The following is a 20,354-nucleotide window of genomic DNA, read 5'->3' on the forward strand; positions in this document are numbered from 1 at the left end:
TCAATTTGTCAATTTGTCAATTTGTCAATTTGTCAATTTGTCAATTTGTCAATTTGTCAATTTGTCAATTTGTCAATTTGTCAATTTGTCAATTTGTCAATTTGTCAATTTGTCAATTTGTCAATTTGTCAATTTGTCAATTTGTCAATTTGTCAATTTGTCAATTTGTCAATTTGTCAATTTGTCAATTTGTCAATTTGTCAATTTGTCAATTTGTCAATTTGTCAATTTGTCAATTTGTCAATTTGTCAATTTGTCAATTTGTCAATTTGTCAATTTGTCAATTTGTCAATTTGTCAATTTGTCAATTTGTCAATTTGTCAATTTGTCAATTTGTCAATTTGTCAGTTTGTCAATTTGTCAATTTGTCAATTTGTCAATTTGTCAATTTGTCAATTTGTCAATTTGTCAATTTGTCAATTTGTCAATTTGTCAATTTGTCAATTTGTCAATTTGTCAATTTGTCAATTTGTCAATTTGTCAATTTGTCAATTTGTCAATTTGTCAATTTGTCAATTTGTCAATTTGTCAATTTGTCAATTTGTCAATTTGTCAATTTGTCAATTTGTCAATTTGTCAATTTGTCAATTTGTCAATTTGTCAATTTGTCAATTTGTCAATTTGTCAATTTGTCAATTTGTCAATTTGTCAATTTGTCAATTTGTCAATTTGTCAATTTGTCAATTTGTCAATTTGTCAATTTGTCAATTTGTCAATTTGTCAATTTGTCAATTTGTCAATTTGTCAATTTGTCAATTTGTCAATTTGTCATTTTGTCAATCTGTCAATCTGTCAATTTGTCAATCTGTCAATCTGTCAATCTATCAATCTATCAATCTGTCAATCTGTCAATCTGTCAATCTGTCAATCTGTCAATCTGCCAATCTGTCAATCTGTCAATCTGTCAATCTGTCAATCTGTCAATCTCTCAATCTGTCAATCTCAATCTGTCAATCTCTCAATCTGTCAATCTGTCAATCTGTCAATCTGTCAATCTGTCAATCTCAATCTGTCAATCTGTCAGTTTGTCAATCTGTTAATCTGTCAATCTGTTAATCTGTCAATCTGTTAATCTGTTAATCTGTCAATCTGTCGACATGTTAATAAACTAATCATATTTCTCATTTGAGCACTTGACGTAACTCTTAGTATTTAACCACTGCATTTTGATTTCAGCAGCTATTGTCCAAGCGATTTCGTTTAAAGGTTGTAGTATTTAAATTTAAAGTTCAATTTCTAACTCCACCGTTGAACCGCATGCAGCATTGACTGCTCACTTTAATTTCATCATATTTTCAATCAAATTTATAACATAATAATATTCATCATCCTACAAACCGATCATTGGTAGGTAATGTACTGATTTAATGTATTCGATGTATTCTGTAACAACCGGTGGCCACTAGCCAAATGTGTGTGTGAGATATGTTTTGAGGATTATACAGGTGGAAAAAAATCTGAATCAATGATGAAATATTATATCGATGACTAGATATCTGCTAGTGGGTGAGTTACAGGTAAAAAAAAAAAAATAATACCATGAATGATGGAAGTGAAATGAAATGAGATTATGTTTTTTTTCTCTGCACCAACCAATCCCGTTGGGGGCCCCGAACAGGTGAACCGTTAGCCAAAAGGGGAAAGCAGCACGAAACGAATGTACATGAATAAAATGTGTCAGGCTTCAGCATTAAAAATTAAAATCCTGGCCGTGGTTGGGAAAATTCTCTGCTGGAAGCAAGCCTACAGTTTGGCGTGGAAAAAATGTTTTGTGACTTCCTTTTACTCCATTTTTGTGCATAGAAATAGTAACAGCAGGCCACGAGCGTATCCCAGGAAGCGCAATTAATTAAATATAGTTTGTAATAAATCATTTTTTATCGGCGGATGTCGAATAGATGGTACTGTCAGTGGTGGTGACTCGGGTGCGCGCTTTTTTTGCTTCTGTCAGATTTTCTGATGCAATAAAAATAGATGAAAAATTCAGGTGACGAACGTAGTTCCGGTTTTTTTTGTGTGTTTCCGTAAACATATTTTCACACTGCGGAATGCTTTTGCTGTTAAACCATAGTAAAAACGCACACAATCAAATTAGCTTGAACCATCAAATTCGAGAGCAGAACCAATTTGACCAACCATCCACCTTCATCGCAACACTTTTTGCTAACCACACACATGTTCCCCCGCGCTATCATTCAACTTTCAACCTTATCTATCCGGCGGATGGGTTGACTGACGGACTGACTGACACATGGTAAAGTGCAAATGCTAATACATCGAACAGTTTGATTCGGTTGAAATCTATTGTTGATTCCAGGGAAAATTTTCAATTTGAAGAGGCTCCTCGCTATCATTTGTTATTGCTTTCGGTTTAGGAACAATGTTGCCGCACAATTACAGTCATCCGGGAGTACGCTGAAACTATACATAGATGGCATTGATGCTCATGTTGCTATAAAACCTTGCATGAAACTGTTAAACCCAACCCACTGTCAGGCGGACAGGCGTTTAGAAGCGGCTTGGATATGTTGAGTACTGTCAATGTCTGTACATCGCCATAGGGATACCACCTCCATGGTTTAACCTTTCTTTTTTGACAGTTCAGTTTGATGTAATTATTTTACCCAAAGTACGAGAAACCGGACTCCTTTTTTGTCGTAATTCCTTGCAAACAAATTCACTGTTCCGTTGAGCGGTTTGGACGACTGCCATTTAGAGAAAAGCAGCGTTTTTTCCTTCAATACAACATAGGATATTGATTTTCTATTGTTCACATCTCCGGTACTATTTATTCTAGGATCAATTCGCAAAATATGTGTCGAAAAAATGGTTCAAGGAACAAACACTAGTTAATAACGTCAGTACTGCGTTTTCAGTTTGCCTTTAAAGGTCTCGGATCAGTTTTTATGACAATTTGAAGATTCTCTCAATACTGGCCTGTAAAATAAAGTTTTTAAGAGAAAATGGAGTTTTTAAGAGAAAATTGGAATACTCTTGATGGCACTGTATCTAGGGATCAGATCAATTTATATTGAGCTTTTTAATATAAAAATTTACCTTTTAATTTTGAACGAGTAAAATGCCACATTTGGCAGCACAGCCGCTAAATTTTTTTCTTGATTCCCTGAACAAAATTAAAAAAAAGCTTCTTGCGGGTTGATTCTAGGGTAGATAGTACCGAATATATAAACAAAAGAAAATCAATTATGCTATATTTCACCCAAAGGAGGAAAATTTGGTAAAAACCAAAATTTCTCACTAGGGTAAAAATTTGTTGGTAAAAACCAGTCTTTGTACAGGAGGGCACAAATTCTTATTTCATACTATGTTCAAGATTTTTGGCAATTTTGACGGAACGAGGGGTGGTTCGATTGTCATAAAAATTGGGAATTTTATATATAGGTCCTAGATACATAATTCCCCCAAAATTGATTAAAATCTGTGAATTTCGATTTCAAGTTTGCATGTTTTTGATCACTCCGTGCGAAATTACTCACACACTATAATATTTAACGACAGATGACCCAATCCTGCATCTTTCGAAATCAATTGATATTGTATTGGTTATAGGCGGGCTCTTTGTTGATCTTTGTAATGGCATTTTTTAACGACAATAAATAAGTCAAACTTTTTTCTTTTTATACTTTATCGAAATTAAATTAGCAAAGGACTAGAAAACATGAAGTATTTTAATATTAAGAGCCGCAGTACTCAAAAAAGAGCACGGATGTGAAAGAACAAAGTTTAGAAAAGTTTTTTTGGTATTTTTATCTGCTGAAGAAGATGAAGAGCTAAGGCGTCGAAAAACTCTAAGCTTGCTTATATTACCCTATTCTACGCTTTTCTAAACTTTCCCTGCTCTTCCTTGAGTACAATAGCTCTTAATATTAAAATAGTTCATGTCTTCTAGTCTCTTGCTATTTGAATGTAGTTAAAAATAGAAAGATCTGTGTAATATTGTCTTACTAAGCCCTAATTGTTATTGTGGTAAAATTCTCAATTCCCTCTATCATTGTTATTCTCTATATAATAAAGATTTAAATAATTTAATAACAAAATGAATAATTTTATTGAAGTAGGTTTGTTTGTATGTAGCATATATTAATTGTGAGTTCCTCATTATCAAAGAATGCTCATAAACATACTTTGTAGCAAAAAATATGTCGTAACTACGTCTAAACTTTTAATATGAAGTCCCCTTTTCAAAATTTTCGAATAAAACCGTAGTGATAGTTTTGGAGCATAACTCATTATACTAAACGGAACTAGACAATGTTTGCACTGGTCACTGTTACTTTTCAGAATATCATTCGAAAGCGACCGAAGGAAAGACAAAAATCCACCTGCCTATTTCGGTCACTAGTTACCAGAACCGAAGACTGCATATCAAGGAGACTGGCAACTCTGTCCAGAATCTGGAGACAGTAACAGCAACGCCACTTGCGGGTAAAGGTGGTACTTCCCATAGTGATGCACACACATATACATTTTTACATTAAGCTTGCTACCTTCTTCCAATAGAGGTGCTGTAACCTCTGTCGCTTCTCGTTTGTATGGGGGAAGGCAAGAGATATCAGTCTTCTTGATATGTAGTCTTCGCCAGAACCCAACCGGTTCTGCAATAAGTTAAATCGCTGGTTGTAATGTTGAGCTATTGGAGATTTTTCCTGGGAGCTCTGAAAACTTCTTGTTTGATCTGAAAATTCTGACACCAGTAGCTGTTTGCTTTAACGCTACCTAGAGCTGTTATATTTGTCGGCATCTCCAGAGAAAAATATACAAGGTATCTCGTCTGACTCTAGTTTTTTGAAGCAGTTATAGAAGATCGTCAGACTCGTACTTTTCCTGCAGTTACCGATAACAGTTTGAATGAACATATAATTTGTCCCGTTCGGTGCGATTGCCATTCAAAATCTTCGCTCACTGGAGCAAACGGTGCTTGCAATATCCAACCCCGTGCTTCAGTAGATCCACGCAAGACAACCTCTAATCGGTGAGCACGCCGTCGATCTTAACTTTGTGGACAGGCATGTAGAGTCTACATTGTAGACGCAGTAGTTCTTCATTGACTATGAATGTCATTTGTTTGCTTGAGACAGGATACCACAATTCTGATCCCATCTTGGCGAACTTTCGTGATATCTGCCATCCCGAGCAAACGTAAAGTCCATAATACCCCCATACTCATGGGGTTGGGCATGGGTGTTTGAAATGGGTTCAGCCCACGAAAACACCATCGTGGTGGATCCCATAGAAAAACTATTCGTTGGTATATTTATGGGTTATTGAGACCATTTTATGGTGTTTTAATGGTTGTGAAAATGGGCATGGACCATGTTCATGGTCTTTTCAAGGGGCTGTGTGGTGTTTGAACCCACGAGTATTTGCTCGGGATAGCTGAAAATTTCAACCGTATTCAAAGTGTCTGATTTTTTTTAAAGGAAAGTCGGGGTCTTCGATGGCGAATCTTGTTCGACAATCATGTCACCATCAACTGGGTTCTTTTTCAGGAGAGTTCTTGGAAGCACGAGCCTAAAGCCAAACGCAAATTGAAAACATTAAGAATACAAAGGAGTGACAGAAATCCGAACAAATTCTCATGGGTTCAAACACCATACATTGCCACCCATAAATACACCACCCCATAAATATTCCAAAAGATGGTTTTTATATGGAATCTTCCAGACCATGGTGTTGGTGAGCCCACTTCAAATACCATAAAAACAGCTTATAGTGGGGGAAGTATGGGCTTTCCGTTTGCTCAGAAATCCAGAGAGATTTTAAAAATTGAAAGACAAGCTAAGGAACCGCAAGCAAGCGTTTATTATACTTATAATTAACACTGCTGGATGAAGCAAATGTTATTAAAATACCTATGTATTTACTGATTTTAACATAATAAGAGCGGTTACGTTAAATTCGGACGATAGTCGACGTATTGTCATTCAAATTGACTTTGAACAACGATTTAAGCCTTTTTGCTTTTAAACGAGCCCCACCGCTTTCGAAAGTTATTATATGCGGAACTTGTCATCATAGGTTTCAAAAACTGCTTCAATCTGAAATTTCGGTCTTATCCGTACTACCACCTTTCAGATGAACCCATAGTGATGGTTGGTTTAATGATTTCTGGTAACCACTGGACTGGACTAAAAAATGCCAAATTAGATTTCAAAACGACCGCAATCATCAAATTCCGGCATTTGCTAACTACTCCCGTATAAGTGATATGACAGTTGTTTTCACTGTTTTATGGTAACCGGAAGCCGCCATCGTGGATTTCAAAATTACTTCAGTCATCAATTCCCGTCATCTTCTGACCACCAACTTTTAAATGACACCCAATTTGCTGGCGTTGTCATTGTTTAGTGGTAACCGTCAGCAGCCATCTTGGATCTCAAAATGGCCTCAATCATCGTTTTCCGGCAACTGCTGACCACCCCCTTTCAAATTAAACCCATATTTTTAGCTTTTTTCACTGTTTGATGGTAACCGGAATCCACCATCTTGGAAAAATGGCCTCAATCATCAATTTAGGCCGCCTACTGACCAGCCCCTTTCAAATAGTGTACATGTTGCCCTTATCTTTGGTTTTAAAACCACTTTAATCATCTCTTTCCGTTACCTATCACTTTGAACTTTGAACGAGAACTTATTTGACTGGTGTTCACTGGGTAAATTGAAAGTGGTATCTATTCATTTGAGAGAGGATCAAACAAAAGATATTGAATATGAACTGCGATTCATTTGATAGCAACAGTGAATGAAGAGCGATGTTCCACTAGTTCCTAGTACCTAATCCCGATCTGAATAGGACACGCAGGGATTTGACCGGAGTTTGTGTTCAGTGCTGTTCGATTATATGCGATTTGAATCCAAAGCTAGGTAAGAAGCAAAATGTTTCGTCATCTGAATTCTCACAAAATGAACTACATAGCAAAAAGTTTCTTCGAGTAATGGATTGTATCAAATGGAGTTTTATTCGAAACTGTGTTGCATGAAGTTTTTCACAATGATGTTTTCAGCCTCGGTTAAACTTCCTAACGTTATCACTACCATATTTCCCCTACGAAGTAGCCACTTCCGCGAGGATTATCGCCGTTTTCACTTTTAGGAACTGTTCCACCAAGCGCCTATTTGGTTTAATACGAGAGTGTTTAAAGTCAGTCGCAATTGTAATTCTCGTAGTAGAGGCACGTGTCACTTTTATAATTTTCTGATTTCACTGCTCAGCCGGAGACACTACCATTGTACTGTTTGTGTAGTGTATAAGCAACAAAGCAGTAGAAAGTGATTGCTTGGTTTATTGATAACTCTAACAGAGCATTTTTTGCTTCTGCTCTGGATGCGATTAGAAGGTAGACTGAAGCATATGAGCTTACCAATAAAAGTATATTCATTAACAATATATTTCGCTTTGATGTTGTGTAGTCTTTTTTAACAAAAATATTCCAGTGTCGGTATTTTACCAGTACTATCGGTACGGAGAGCTCCAGTACCGTAGAACCAGTTCACGACAAAAAACATCGGTACTACGAAACCTAGTTTGGGCCGCTGAAACCGCAGATGGGCGCTCTCCAATCGTTTTCATCGAGTCTGGCGTCAAAATAAATACGACGCATTAGCGGGAAAGTGTTCTGGAGGCTGTTTCGAAGTCCTGGTCAGAGAAGCATTTCAGTGGCAAACCATGGACGTTTCAATAAGACTCGGCACCATCTCACAAATCACGAGTGAACCAGAAATGACTGAAAACCAATGTTCCGAACTACATTTCGTTCACGAATTTACCAGATGCCAATCTAATGGATCTCCAAGCCATTTTGGAGAGCAAGGTCCTAAGTAAAAAATACACCAGTCCACAGTGGTCCAGGAAGCGAAATTAGCGGGAAACAATTGTTAACGCATTCATCTTTAGGTTTAGAGATTTGGTGTCTTAGAAACATTTATTGTGCGTGACAAATTGCATCTTTTGGCTGAAACGGTTTTAGGGTGGCCCTTAAAATGTCAAAGTTGTAGACTTTATTTCAAATTATAGTTCAGAGAGAATAATACTTTCTTCTGAAATATTCAGGAACAATCAATTATGAGCAACTTTGTTGAAGATACTAACTTTGCATCTCAAACCGTTTTCATTTTATAGTGAGTTCCATATCATAACTTAGGGTGTCTCTCAAAAAAGCAGTTTTCTCCGTACAGTTTTTTAATATGATTTTTCTCACAAAAGTACCCTTCAGTGTACTTTTAGAGCATGATTAGAGGCAACTTTTTCTGAAGAAAGAAAATTTTTATCTTGTCTGGTTCAAAAGTTATACTTAATTTTCACTTAAAAATACTCCCTTTTCAAATGTCGGTATCTCAAAAGGGGGCAAACGAAAATTGATAATTTTGATTGCATTTGAAAGGCTGTACATTTGCCTACAATATATTAAAAAATTGGAGAACGCCGTTTTGTCTTCTCAAATAAATCAAATTTAAGTAAAAGCATTTTTGCATATAATCCTATAGCGCTCATATTAAAAAAAAATTGTTTTACGCTGATTCTGTGAATTATTATAAAGACTTTTCAAGGATCACATTCATTTGCAGGCTGTTTAAGAAAAAAAATTCTCTCAGAACCATGCGTCTATTCATCAGCGTAATTAATTTCAAATCGTTCAATTTAAGAACGTTAAATATCGTTCATATTTCACAACGTCCAAATGGACCAAACGGCAAGAGTACTGGAAAAATTTAGCCTGCAAAAATTCTACAGGCAGATCCTCGAGCATGGATCGAGCGCCGTATTGGAAAAAAATCTAACAACACATGTGACAGATAGGTCACGAAAAAATAAAAAAAGGGAAAAACTTTATGCTCCCCGTTTCTGTTTTTTTTGTTTTGTTTCAAACAGTGGGCTCTACCCACTACAAATATTGTTTTGGCACATCTCCATAGGTGCGATATGAAAGTCGGAGACGGCTGTATATCAGCCGAATATATCGCCAAACGTGGATTTTCTGCAGCAGTCATATTTTTACAGCTTCGTGGTTACTTGGACAACTCCGTAGGATTGTTCTATATACAGATACATCACATGCGCAATTGCGTACTGATGTCGTTTAGAAGTTAAGAAGACAGAAAGCCTAATTATGAAGAACAAAGTCAAATAGAAAGCAGGTCAAACATTATGGATTTTTCTGAGACTTGACTTTCTGCAAAACCGAGTATGTCCAGAACGAAGGCATAAGGGGCGATCTGTAATGTACGTAATAGTTCTTATGAATTTTTTGATTTTCTGTGTATAAGTATTCAAGGTATGATTTGTGAGAATTTTGTAGCCAATATATTCTATTAATGTAGTTTTGTTAATCTCTGTTTGTAAACGTATTATGAAAAGAAGGTTATAATTTTTTGTGTAAAACGGCTTGTAACCACTGAAAAAAGTTCTTATCTCAAACAAGACGAATGTGTCGTCTACAGTGCATTGATCTGAAAACGAATTAAACTTATTAGCAGACTTATTGGAAGATCTAAATCGAGAGGATAAATAAAAAAAAGTTCTTAGCTCGATACCGCAAGCTGTACACGAGACGATGCTGCCGAAGCTCGATTGTGTGGTAATGGACGGCAAAACTTACGTCAAGGCAACATGGAAAAGCTTTCGGTTTTATATGGCAATCAGAAGGGAAGACATTTTCACGCAAAATAAATTGTCGAGGTTCGCGAATAAACATCTGGTTTGGCAAACTTTGTGTAACTGCGGCTTAAAAAGTAACAATTGCATTGAAACCAGGACCGTAACTTAATAAATTTACGAGTGACGAGAGCAAGAAAGTCTACTGCCTTTCCTGAAGCAATACGATTTTTCCGAGCAATTTTAACCAGATTCGGCATCCTTAAATTATTGAAAAAAGCCATGTAGTTGTGCCCTTCCAATAATGTTTAGGCGGTGTCCAACGTCAAGTCCTCTCAATACGCCAAAGCTTCACTCAATCAGAAAATATTGGGCCATCATTTTAATTTCAAAAATAGATTGAAAAAGAGAAGCAAGTGTGCTAATCAATCACAATCTGCATAAAGAGCGGAATACACCGATGAAAAATAGAGCACTGCGATGTGCAGAATGACCGCACAAAGAGAAACTTGAAAACGAAAAAGAGAAAGATCTGTGCACCAAGAGCTGCACAATTTCGTGCAAAGAGTCACCTTGAAGAGCCACTTTTTTGTGCCTCACCTCTCTGGCAAGCAGGTAGGAAGGCGAATCAAACTACAATTCAGATAAAAATTGATCGCAAGTACATTTTTAAAATGTTTTTTGGTTGCCTTCTCTGCTTCCGTGCGCGTGGAACCAAGATTCACGCTAAAGACCCTCTTTATTTCTACTCTTTGAGGTGTGCAGCCATGGACATATGGGAGCACATATGGGAGCAACATACATCGGAGTGGAGAGGTTTATTGTGAAAGAGACGAGCGGTGTCTCGCATGAATAGTGCAGAGAGCGTTTTTATTCTGCTCTTTAGTTGCTCTGAGGTACATTACATCCCTGAAGAAAACAATAATATTTTTATTGAAACAACAAAAACAAAAAAATTCAATAAATAAAAAACTCAAACTATAATTTTGTTGTCTTTCGTTCATGTTTATTTAATTCAATCCATAATTTTATAAAACATGCAAATATTTTTGTCTACGTGTAGCCTTTTGCGGGAAACAACGTAAACGAGATGGCTTTGTTCCGTATTGCACATTAATTAAACTTCAACGAGAAAAAGAAATTTGATATTGTAATAGAAAATTTAATCAATTTAAATATATTCTTGTTTGACTAGATACTTCTCAAAAGACCCACGGCTCAGTCAAACAAATGCAAGCAATGCCAACTTAGTAATAAACTTCGTGGCCTTAGTATTCTCAGTACACTGGAGTCAGAATATACAAATAGTTTACCGTTACAATATTTTTACATGAAAGGAAAGCTTCACTTTTTTCTTAGAGCGAGTAAAGGCGCTATAACCTAGGCTCATTAGCCAGGACAGGGCTAACTACTTCTGTCTCATCACATCCCAGGAACCTAGGACCAAAGGACTCCCAACGATTTATCAAATCCCCATCAAATTGAAACTGTCGGTACGGTTGTCCACGTTTCTTCCTTATTCAAGGTTCAAAATAGTTCGTTGATTAAATTTTTCATTAAATGAATAATTCAATTGCCGTATAATTTTGAATCATCTTCATTTTGTACGCTGCACAGTTGGCCTAGCCGCTTTAGTGATTGTGTCACATATTATATGTACCAAAAACATTAAAATTGACAATAAAAATTGCAGGCGAACGTGTGCAATTTTCCAGGCTCCCTACATGTATTGGCTGTGTTTGTGTAGACTAGACTAGACTAGATGACTGGAAAGCTTCACTTTCCAATGCCTATGAAATAATGGCACTGTCAGTTTGGGTATCATTTTGTTTTTAATTTTCGTGAAGTAAACATTATTTCAGTGGTGGTCAAAGGGCCCATACTCGTAAATCCTTTTATACAAATCGATCTAGTAGACGACGTCGGTGGTTGAGTGGTAAGCGTGACCCTCACTCACCCCAGTGTGTCTGGATTTAATCCCAGCGGAGGTCGTCGAGATTTTCTGAGGTGAAAAATCTGTGATCACGTCTACCTTCGCAAGGGAAGCAAAACCGTTGGTCCCGGTTCATGTGATGATGGGCCGATATCTAGTTCCAGATAGTGGAGGCTCCTTTCTGACGTCGGTGATTAGCGCTCAGTGCGGACAGAGGCCGACGAAAAATTAACATAAAAAATCGATCTAGTATCCATGGGCTGGCAAATAAAAGAGAACTTTATCGGTTTCTTTTTCTTTTCAGTAATTAAGAAGCGGGAACAGTGATGCGTGACAACCCCACTCACGACCTCCCTGAAACGACGAACGTCGTTTTACTACGTGTCATGCCCCAAAAACCTATCACGATGTTAGAATTTGTAATGAAAATGTTAATTTATCCGAAACCGAAAACATCATCCGAAATACATTCATCCCCCCCGGAAGGGGGGCCCTTTCGCGGGGCTCCGAGACCGGATCAGGTCAGCGTTGTTTGTTCCGTGCACCTGAGCTGCGTCCTAGATAATGACGGTGTGGTGGTTGGCACTGTACTGTGTCGAACTGCAGTGTCGAATGCATTTCGAGCGCCTATTCAGTGCGTTACACATGGTTCACAGAATCACCACCTTCCTCCGCTCGATCGGGTAGTGTACCTACAATTCGACATGGGAGTGGGCGGTGGGGGGATGTGAACCAGCAACCAGCACACCACGATCCCAATTGGTAATTGCTGGTGCAAAGTAATGACTAAATTTACATTATCGATTGTTTGCATTGAAGGGTTGAAATGTTGAAAGGTTGAAAGGTGAGTGGGCGGCAAGAGAAGGCCGAATCGAATATGTTTGCACGGGTGATTCATCTGCGGGTTCGATTCAGGAGTTGGGGTGAAAGGAGGGGGAACAGAGTGGATTAGCCGTGTTCTGCCTGGGAACATCCATTTGTGCCGACAGGCAGTGTTCGGTCGGCTGGCGTGGCTGCGAGAGTATCGAATTGCGCAAATACCCCGCGGATGTTGGAACCGAGAGAGGAACCGAACGCGGGTGGACAGATTCCGAGTACTTTTCCACATATAATGCTGAAATAGCGATAAATAATAGATGGGATTTCGCTGTGAATCGAATTTACTGTTGGGAGGAAAAAACACTCGCTTGTTCACAGTAAATTAACTTTTGCTACTGATAATGGTTCTGAAAACGGTGGAGGTGAAGGGGAGCTTCCCTTTTACCGGTGACTTAGCCAGTAAAGCCGTTCTAATGGTGATTTTGTAGGAACATTGGATCAAATCGAACTGGGCCATTTAGCGGTGGTTCAGCGTGTGCTCTGAACCACCGCTAAAAGGCACTTACTTTTAATTATTTTTGGATTCAGAGATTAGTTCTCGTTTTATGTGAAGGCAGCCTTCTGATAAAGGCATTTTTTCTATAAACTTATCAACGACGTTGGACTTAATCCCAGTAATTAGTATTGACGCCAGATGTGGTCTTATTATTTAGAAGATTGATAGTTAGTAAATCTACTAAATTAGCTACTGAGATTTCACCCGGGTAGTCATCCAACAAGAAGCCGACACCAGAGTCTAGTTCCGTAGTGAGCATCATTTTGTTTATTTGCACTTTCAGTATTCAGGACAAAACATTTTTTCAAAGCAGACAGAGTTGACATCTACCTTACAGACGGAAGTCTAAAGAGTACAAAAAATTAAGCTTAAAAAACAAAGAAAAACGAAAAATTTCATTTATCTAGAAACAATGTCAACTAGTGCCAGTCAATTTCCGGATCGACGTTTTGTGCAGTGAACGACGGCGTGCGGGTGAGGAGGTCATTCGTAAGCGCAAACTCAGGAGGACGACGTCGAGGGACCCATCAGACCGTAGTCACCGACCAGGATTCGGTTCTCGGGTAAGACATGACCCATAACACCTGCGACGACGTGAGCGTTCGGTGGAAGAGAGAAAAAAAGAAAAAGAGAAAGAGAGAAAAGAAAGAAAAAGAAAATGAAGCAAATTATAACCAATAATGAAACAAACTATCAAACTATAAGTGTCTGGTTCGGGATGAAATTAGCCAAAAACGGAGCTGTTACACGTATTAGTGGGAGAAGAACTACGGAACCGAACACCGAATGCCCAATCCAACGACCGACCAGGAAATTAATTTGTATCCTCTGCACGACGGGTGGAAACATCTCACATCTCAATCAATTGCGACCGGTGTATTGAGCCGAAAGCATTCCCTATTTTGCCACCCGGTAAGCCTACGATAAGCCCCATCAAAGCCGACGGTCCGAGAGTCTCTGATGGACACGCTCAGACCACAAGCTGCTACTCGTTGATCCTGGATCCGGATCGGATTGGAAGTTACTGAACACAAAGAAACCCACAAAAAGTCCATCAGCTGCCAGTCAAGCCATTCGAGAGGGCATATCACCCCTCCCGGTTCCTCGCCTAGCCTCTTACGGGAAAGTAGTTCAATGCTTTGCCGAAGCAAAAAGCAATTGTTGACTCATTGGCTCGCATTCAGGTTTTTTTTGCCTCACCGGCTGGCATGTGCAGTTGACCATTCCGGCATACACAGACACACCTCAAATGCCAACCATCCTAGCCGGCAGGTAGGCAGGCAGTTCCGACGTTCGAGCGGAGAGCGAATACGCTCAAATCCGGGTGAAGGTTTCCCGCCAACATCCTAACTAGATTGGTTCGCCGGAGCTTATTTGTTTTATTTATTCATGTATGTACGAGTACCACCGGTAGGTAGGTTTTTCCCGGTTTTATTTTTTTCGCTCCGGAAACATACACAAAGACGGTGGCTCTCCGCGAACAGAATCGTATTCGTATGGTTTCTTGTGCAATTTCTGTTCGGTACTTGAGCTTGTACCTCCGACGGGGAACCGATGGTCCTGGGAGGGAACTGTGTGCCAGTCGGGGCCAGATTTGATGGCCAAAATTTGTGTTGGGGTGTGTTTAATTTAATTACTATCCGAAGTACTGCCGAATATCATAATCAATTTTGAAGTAGAGCTGAAGGGAATTAGATTGCAAAATTTCTACAAAAGTACAATTAAACCTATATCAAACTTAATGCTACAGTGGAGCAGTGGATGCTTATCCACGGTACGTACGGTACCCAAGCAACCAGAAGTTCGGATAATACTTAAAAAGCACACTTTAAAGTTCACATAAAGTTCTTAGCGAACTTTCAAGCTGCTTAAGCTTTAATGGAACTTGAAAGCTGCTTAAGCCGCTATTAGTACACAAAACGTATCGCAAAATTACTTAAAACGGGAAGCTTATGCAGCTTCCTTATACGCACTTTTGGTTGCTTGGGTATAGTATCGTTGCCCTCGGCTGTGAAACGAAATGATCAAACCACAGAGGATGAAATCAACCCTAAGGGAAATTTCCGTTGCGATTGACTTTAAATGATCTCGCATTAGACCTACCGCATGGGATGTGGAGCAGTTGCTAAATATTAATCTCACGAAAGTAGCCTATATACAGCTACATCATACGCGTAATGTGGCACTGATAACGTTCGGTAGTTAAGCAGAGGCAGAAACTTTAATGTGGGTGATCAAAGCTGTTCCTTCTTAGAAATATCAGTCTGTTGAATGCAAATCATCTAGGGAAAGCATTTATTGTCAAACAGTGGATTTTTTCAACTACCCCTCTTTGTGATGTGGAATAAATTAATTACTTTAATGTGATAACGATTCATTGTCTGAAATATAACAGTCGAAAAGTTCACATTTATAGCAGCCTATGTGTGGCCGAGGTGAGGGCATTGTAGCTTTTGTTCAATTGTGGGCCATCCGGATTTTTTTATCCGTGCTAAAGATAAGTGCCCGCATTTTTTTTATATTATTTGTCTTTCTACTTCCCCTGATGTTTAAAAAATTATATTATCGGTGTGTTGAATGACTGATCATCCTGATTCCATCATGGATGGAGAAATCTAAGATATACCTAAATAACCCAATTGGGCCTTGGATGGTATTCTTCGTAACCATTATCTGCAAGGTGCGGCCTAATCGCTTGCGCATTGTTGTTGGCAGCCTGGAGCAAGTAAACGTGTTTGCCTTACGACAGATTATCGTGTCTATGTTCCAGCTCGTGACGTGGAAGTAAATGGCGTGGTTATCAGATGAGTCTTACCTGCGACGACCCACTAAGTGATGGTATCAATTGTTTTAAAAGCCCATTAATTCTAGCTTTTAAGAGTTAGGTTGCAAGCAATCGCTCTCTGCCATATTAAAGAATGACCAAACGGTAAGAATTCTGAAGGGTGTATCTACTGTGGGGAGAATCTTCCTGAACTAATATCGCGTCTTGCGTATAACTGGCGCGGGGAGAAATTGGAGTAATACCCAAGGAACGTTCGAAGCGCTCTTTTGCAGAAGTTTCTTTAGTTCTTTTAGAAAATTCTTATGCTCACTTGCGAACAAAGGGGCCGAATTCTGATGACCCACAAGAAGGATCAAATTTATTACTTTGATGTGGTAGTCTCCTAAATACAACAGCCTATATGTAGTCCCAGTGAGGTCATTGTAGCTCTTGTTCATTAGGTGAGCTAACCGGTTTGTTTCATCGTTCCTAAAGATACATTTTATATCGTTTATCTGTCTACTTTTCCTGATATTTGCATTAGTATTTCCTACATGGTTTGCGAAACCCGTGAAAAGATGCCTCAAGACGCGACTCCATTAAGTGATTTTTCTGATTCCATTGTCGATGGCGGATAACCCAACTGGGCCCTGAATGGTGGTCTTCCAGCCCAAAGCAGATAAATCTCCTCTCAACGTGTTTGTTTGCGATAGTTGCTTCATGACGCATTATCGTGTCTATGTTCCCGCTCGTGACGTGGAGGTTAAAGGCGTGATTTTCTAAACGTGTCCCACCTGCAAGAAATGCAAGAAGTGCGTACTCTGCCGTAATAGAGGACAGCTAAAAGATTAACTTCCAGTCGAACTCGTTTCGTATAACCTTCGCTGGATCAGCTTCGCTTCACCTAGACACGTCATAATGGGAAGGATTCGTCCACCTGTCCGTTTGTTTGTACTGCGCCGCAACTACAAACGACTGGATGATACGCTCAACCCTTGCAGTAATAAACCACGTTGGGGCAAATGTGGGGAGGAACATGAAGGTGTTTCAGGCAGTAAGGGTACTGAAGGATGTATTTACTGTGGGGAGAATCCTCATGAACTAACAATGCGTCTTACATACAAGCGGCGCGGGCAGAGATTTGAGGGCTATCGTAAGGAACGTTCAAAGTGCTCTTTTGCAGAAGTTTCTTTAGTTCCTTTAAGCCGCCAGTAGACGAGACAGAAGGACAAATGCTACAAAAACTTTCCACTATGGATACGAGCCCGACTCACAAGAAGGAAGGTTTTTGGCCGTGTTCGCAGTCTCCTCATTTATGTTATACAGTGGGTTAGGATGGAAACTTCGAAGATTTTTTTACCCTTGAGGATTGATCTTTGCTAAAGTAACTTCAGAAGATGTGCTCATTATTAGCATTGTTTTGACCACTTTGATTTAATCTAGATACGTAAAAACTGACCTAGATTAGTTCCATCTTTAAACAGAGACTTCCTAGCCAAAAACTTTTTTGTAAAGTTATTTGTTTTGGTTTTTTTCTAGGGTTCATGTACTCTATAGCCTTTGCAGATGGCGCTGTTTGACATTATATGGAAAGTACTCTTATAAGGGACCATTCATAAATTACGTAACGCCAAAATTGTCCAAAATTGACTCCCCCCGCCCCATGTAACAAATTATCACAAATTTCTCTATCGTCCCCCCTCCACCATTACGTAACAAATTCCTCGAAAAAATGTTTATATTCAGTAGAAAAATGTTATGTAACGATCTAGCCTACTCCCCCTTCCCCGTATGTCAGAACGTGTCACAACTTCTCGTACTCCCCCGACCATAAACGCGTTACGTTATTTATGAATGGTCCCTAAACAGATTTTGACAAAATTTTCGTAGATGTAGAGTAATGTTTTGTCGCCAAAGCTTAATAAAAATACAATCGAAAAACCGGTTCCAAAGTGTTACTCTTATTATTGCGGTATCTTGGGCGGGTATGGCATGGTTGGTAAATCAACCCTACACATAGGACTAAAGAGGCGTTTCTAAAACGAATAGAGGCGACCCAAGGTTAAAACTACTATAATCGAAAAGAAAAAAATCACTAACACCACCATATCAGCATATCCCAGCAAGAGGTAAGTATAATTTTGTTAATTATTATGAAATTTCTATGTGATCAGCTGTCAATTCAGGCTAACTCACCCACTTAACAAAATGGTGATAGCAGCGCAACTGGTAGTGATAACCCAATTCCTTTTAAATAGGTACTTAATTTTTACACAACATTAACGCTCGAGATGGCCGTTTGTTTTCTGTGCTATGGGTATCTTCGAACCATAAGTCGCAAATTTGACATTTATGTCCCTATTATATCTGAGATACGTTGCCGAAAACACTACGTCATTAGGATGCATATCCAGAGTGGTTACGGTTCTTATCGTCAAAAGTAGCTTCCTGCTCCACTGTGCGTCATTGAAGTAGCAAACAACAAAAACTTGCCAATCGTGGAAAAGTAATCCGATGAAGTAACATTTAAGTGATAATCCTCACTCAAGTGACTCTCAGACTAGCATTTTTTGTGTTACCCTACGCCAATCGTATTGGCGCCCGTATCAAATACCATCGATAGTTTGTAGCAAGCTATCGGCAACACGATACAGCTTAGCTCCATTGTATAAGCCAATCAGACCGACGTCTACAGCGTGAAAGCCATACGTGCAATTCGATGTATTACCGATCCACATATGAGGCCTACTACGAAATCGTCTGGATATCTAAAGCTGCATGGCAGACAATTTAATACAAAGCGATCTGTAAGTCTGAATCCTTTGAAGGAATTACCTGGAGGGGGATCACCCGAGCAAACGAAAAGCTTATAATACCTCCATACATATGGCCGTAATTCACCCCCACTATATGGTGTTTTGATACTGTTTGTAATGGGAGCAACCTATGAGTACACCATCGCCATGGACCGGCATATCCCATGTAAAATTGATGATGGTGTTATGATGGTTGTGAATTTCGAAACGGACGAAAACATTTATGGAAACATTTATAGTATTTTTAAGGGCTTGTACGATGTTTGAGCCTATGACAATTTGCTCGGGTATTCAGCGTTTTGGTTTATGATGTCACTGCAGTTAGAAGCTGTAATTGGTATAGCTGAGCTTCCGTTTGCCATAAATTTACGTTAACCTTTCCCTGCCAACATTGTCTGTCCTCTTACCATACCGTATCACGGACAGCCAGATACGGTTGTAGCATAACGATCCTCCCTTACAAAAACCAAATTTAAATGTTTGCTCAATACAATTATTTCACTGGTAAGAAAAATGCTAAACTGAATTATTAATCCTAAAAATAACTCTAATTGGTCGCCGATCCCCTAATCTTAATAAGATTCAATTATCTCTTCTTGTATATCAAACTGTACTCCTAGTTATAAAAAGGCTGTACATGTTAGCTGCTTAGTTTAAATATAAAAATAATTTCAATTTATCAAAGGAATTGACACCGCAAAGTGAACGTGCCATATTAAATAAGCGAACTGATTGAAAAATAAACGATTTGAATAAAATAAGTCATGCGCTATCTTTAATCAAACAACGGTGATCACATACCCCGGTCGAATCCCGACTATCCAATTTTATAACCAGGTGGCCCACTACGGAGACCATGCTTAAGAAAACTGATCTATTACAATCAACGCACACAAACAGCCACCGACACATGATGCTAAACAATATACAGCTGCCGGACCAACGATTGCTGCACGTAGTATCTCGAAATCAACGACCAGCACATCAAGCGAAGTAACACCGTTTGTGCTTAGCGCCTGAAAACCACAAACCAGCAGACTCCGAAGGAAATAGTTACAGAATAGCGACTCGTAAAAACATGGAATAATCAAAACCATCAGCCCACGAATAGGACAACAGCAGTTCAAATGACGACATTGATGTATACGATAACACAAGAGAAGGCACATTAAAGGAACTGATAGACAACACTGACAATCATTTAACGCCGAGCAAAAAGATCACGCTGCATCAAACTGTGTCCACAGAAACAATTTCAATTGATTTTGATCTTTCACATATTGTAACCTATTTATCAGAAGATGCGCTGTATTATGTTGTAAAACTTCTACGAAGATATTAAACCTCCGCAGTAACCGGTTTCAAAAATATGTTATCTTGACCATACAAAACATTTTTCTTCAAATTGAAGGTGTATAACTTGAAAGTGGATTTCGTGAACTGAACGAAATTGTTGAGCAAGTTCTTGAAATCGTGATTAACAAACCTCGTATCCATCAAGCTATTTCTTGTGTTTCCAAAAACTAGTTCATACCAATTATTTTTTAATTATTAGGTTGGGTTACTGTTGTTGTTTCTTGGACATGATTGATTTTTTATATGAGTCTTGTTCAGAATTTCGGGTTTGTATTAACTATATCAACTAAAAGAGCAGACATTTAAACGATGTTTATAATATCTGTAGCTCAGTCGCGATTTTTGTAATTTCTCTACACGTTATCGTGATATTTTTTCGTGAGTTTACTATCGGATTTTTCTGGCACAATAGGATGATTTATGTTCAGGATTTCAGGATCTTAGTCACCTTTTCGTAATTTCTATACAGGTTATGATGTTATAATTATTGTTCTATC

General features: G+C 38.7%; 1 protein-coding gene across 1 annotated transcript in view; it reads right to left on the reverse strand.

Annotated features, from left to right (window-relative positions):
- Positions 1 to 750: 750 nt before the first annotated feature.
- LOC131688342 (RNA-binding protein Musashi homolog Rbp6-like) overlaps positions 751 to 20,354 on the reverse strand; it is a 174,180-nt gene continuing 154,576 nt past the window's right edge. The window contains exon 7 of the mRNA XM_058972546.1: positions 751 to 13,505. Within this exon, the coding sequence (XP_058828529.1) occupies positions 13,423 to 13,505 (83 nt within the window). The 3' untranslated portion in view covers positions 751 to 13,422. The remainder of the gene's footprint in view (positions 13,506 to 20,354) is intronic.

The sequence above is a fragment of the Topomyia yanbarensis genome, chromosome 3 (genome assembly GCF_030247195.1).
Source record: "Topomyia yanbarensis strain Yona2022 chromosome 3, ASM3024719v1, whole genome shotgun sequence".
NCBI lineage: Eukaryota > Metazoa > Arthropoda > Insecta > Diptera > Culicidae > Topomyia > Topomyia yanbarensis.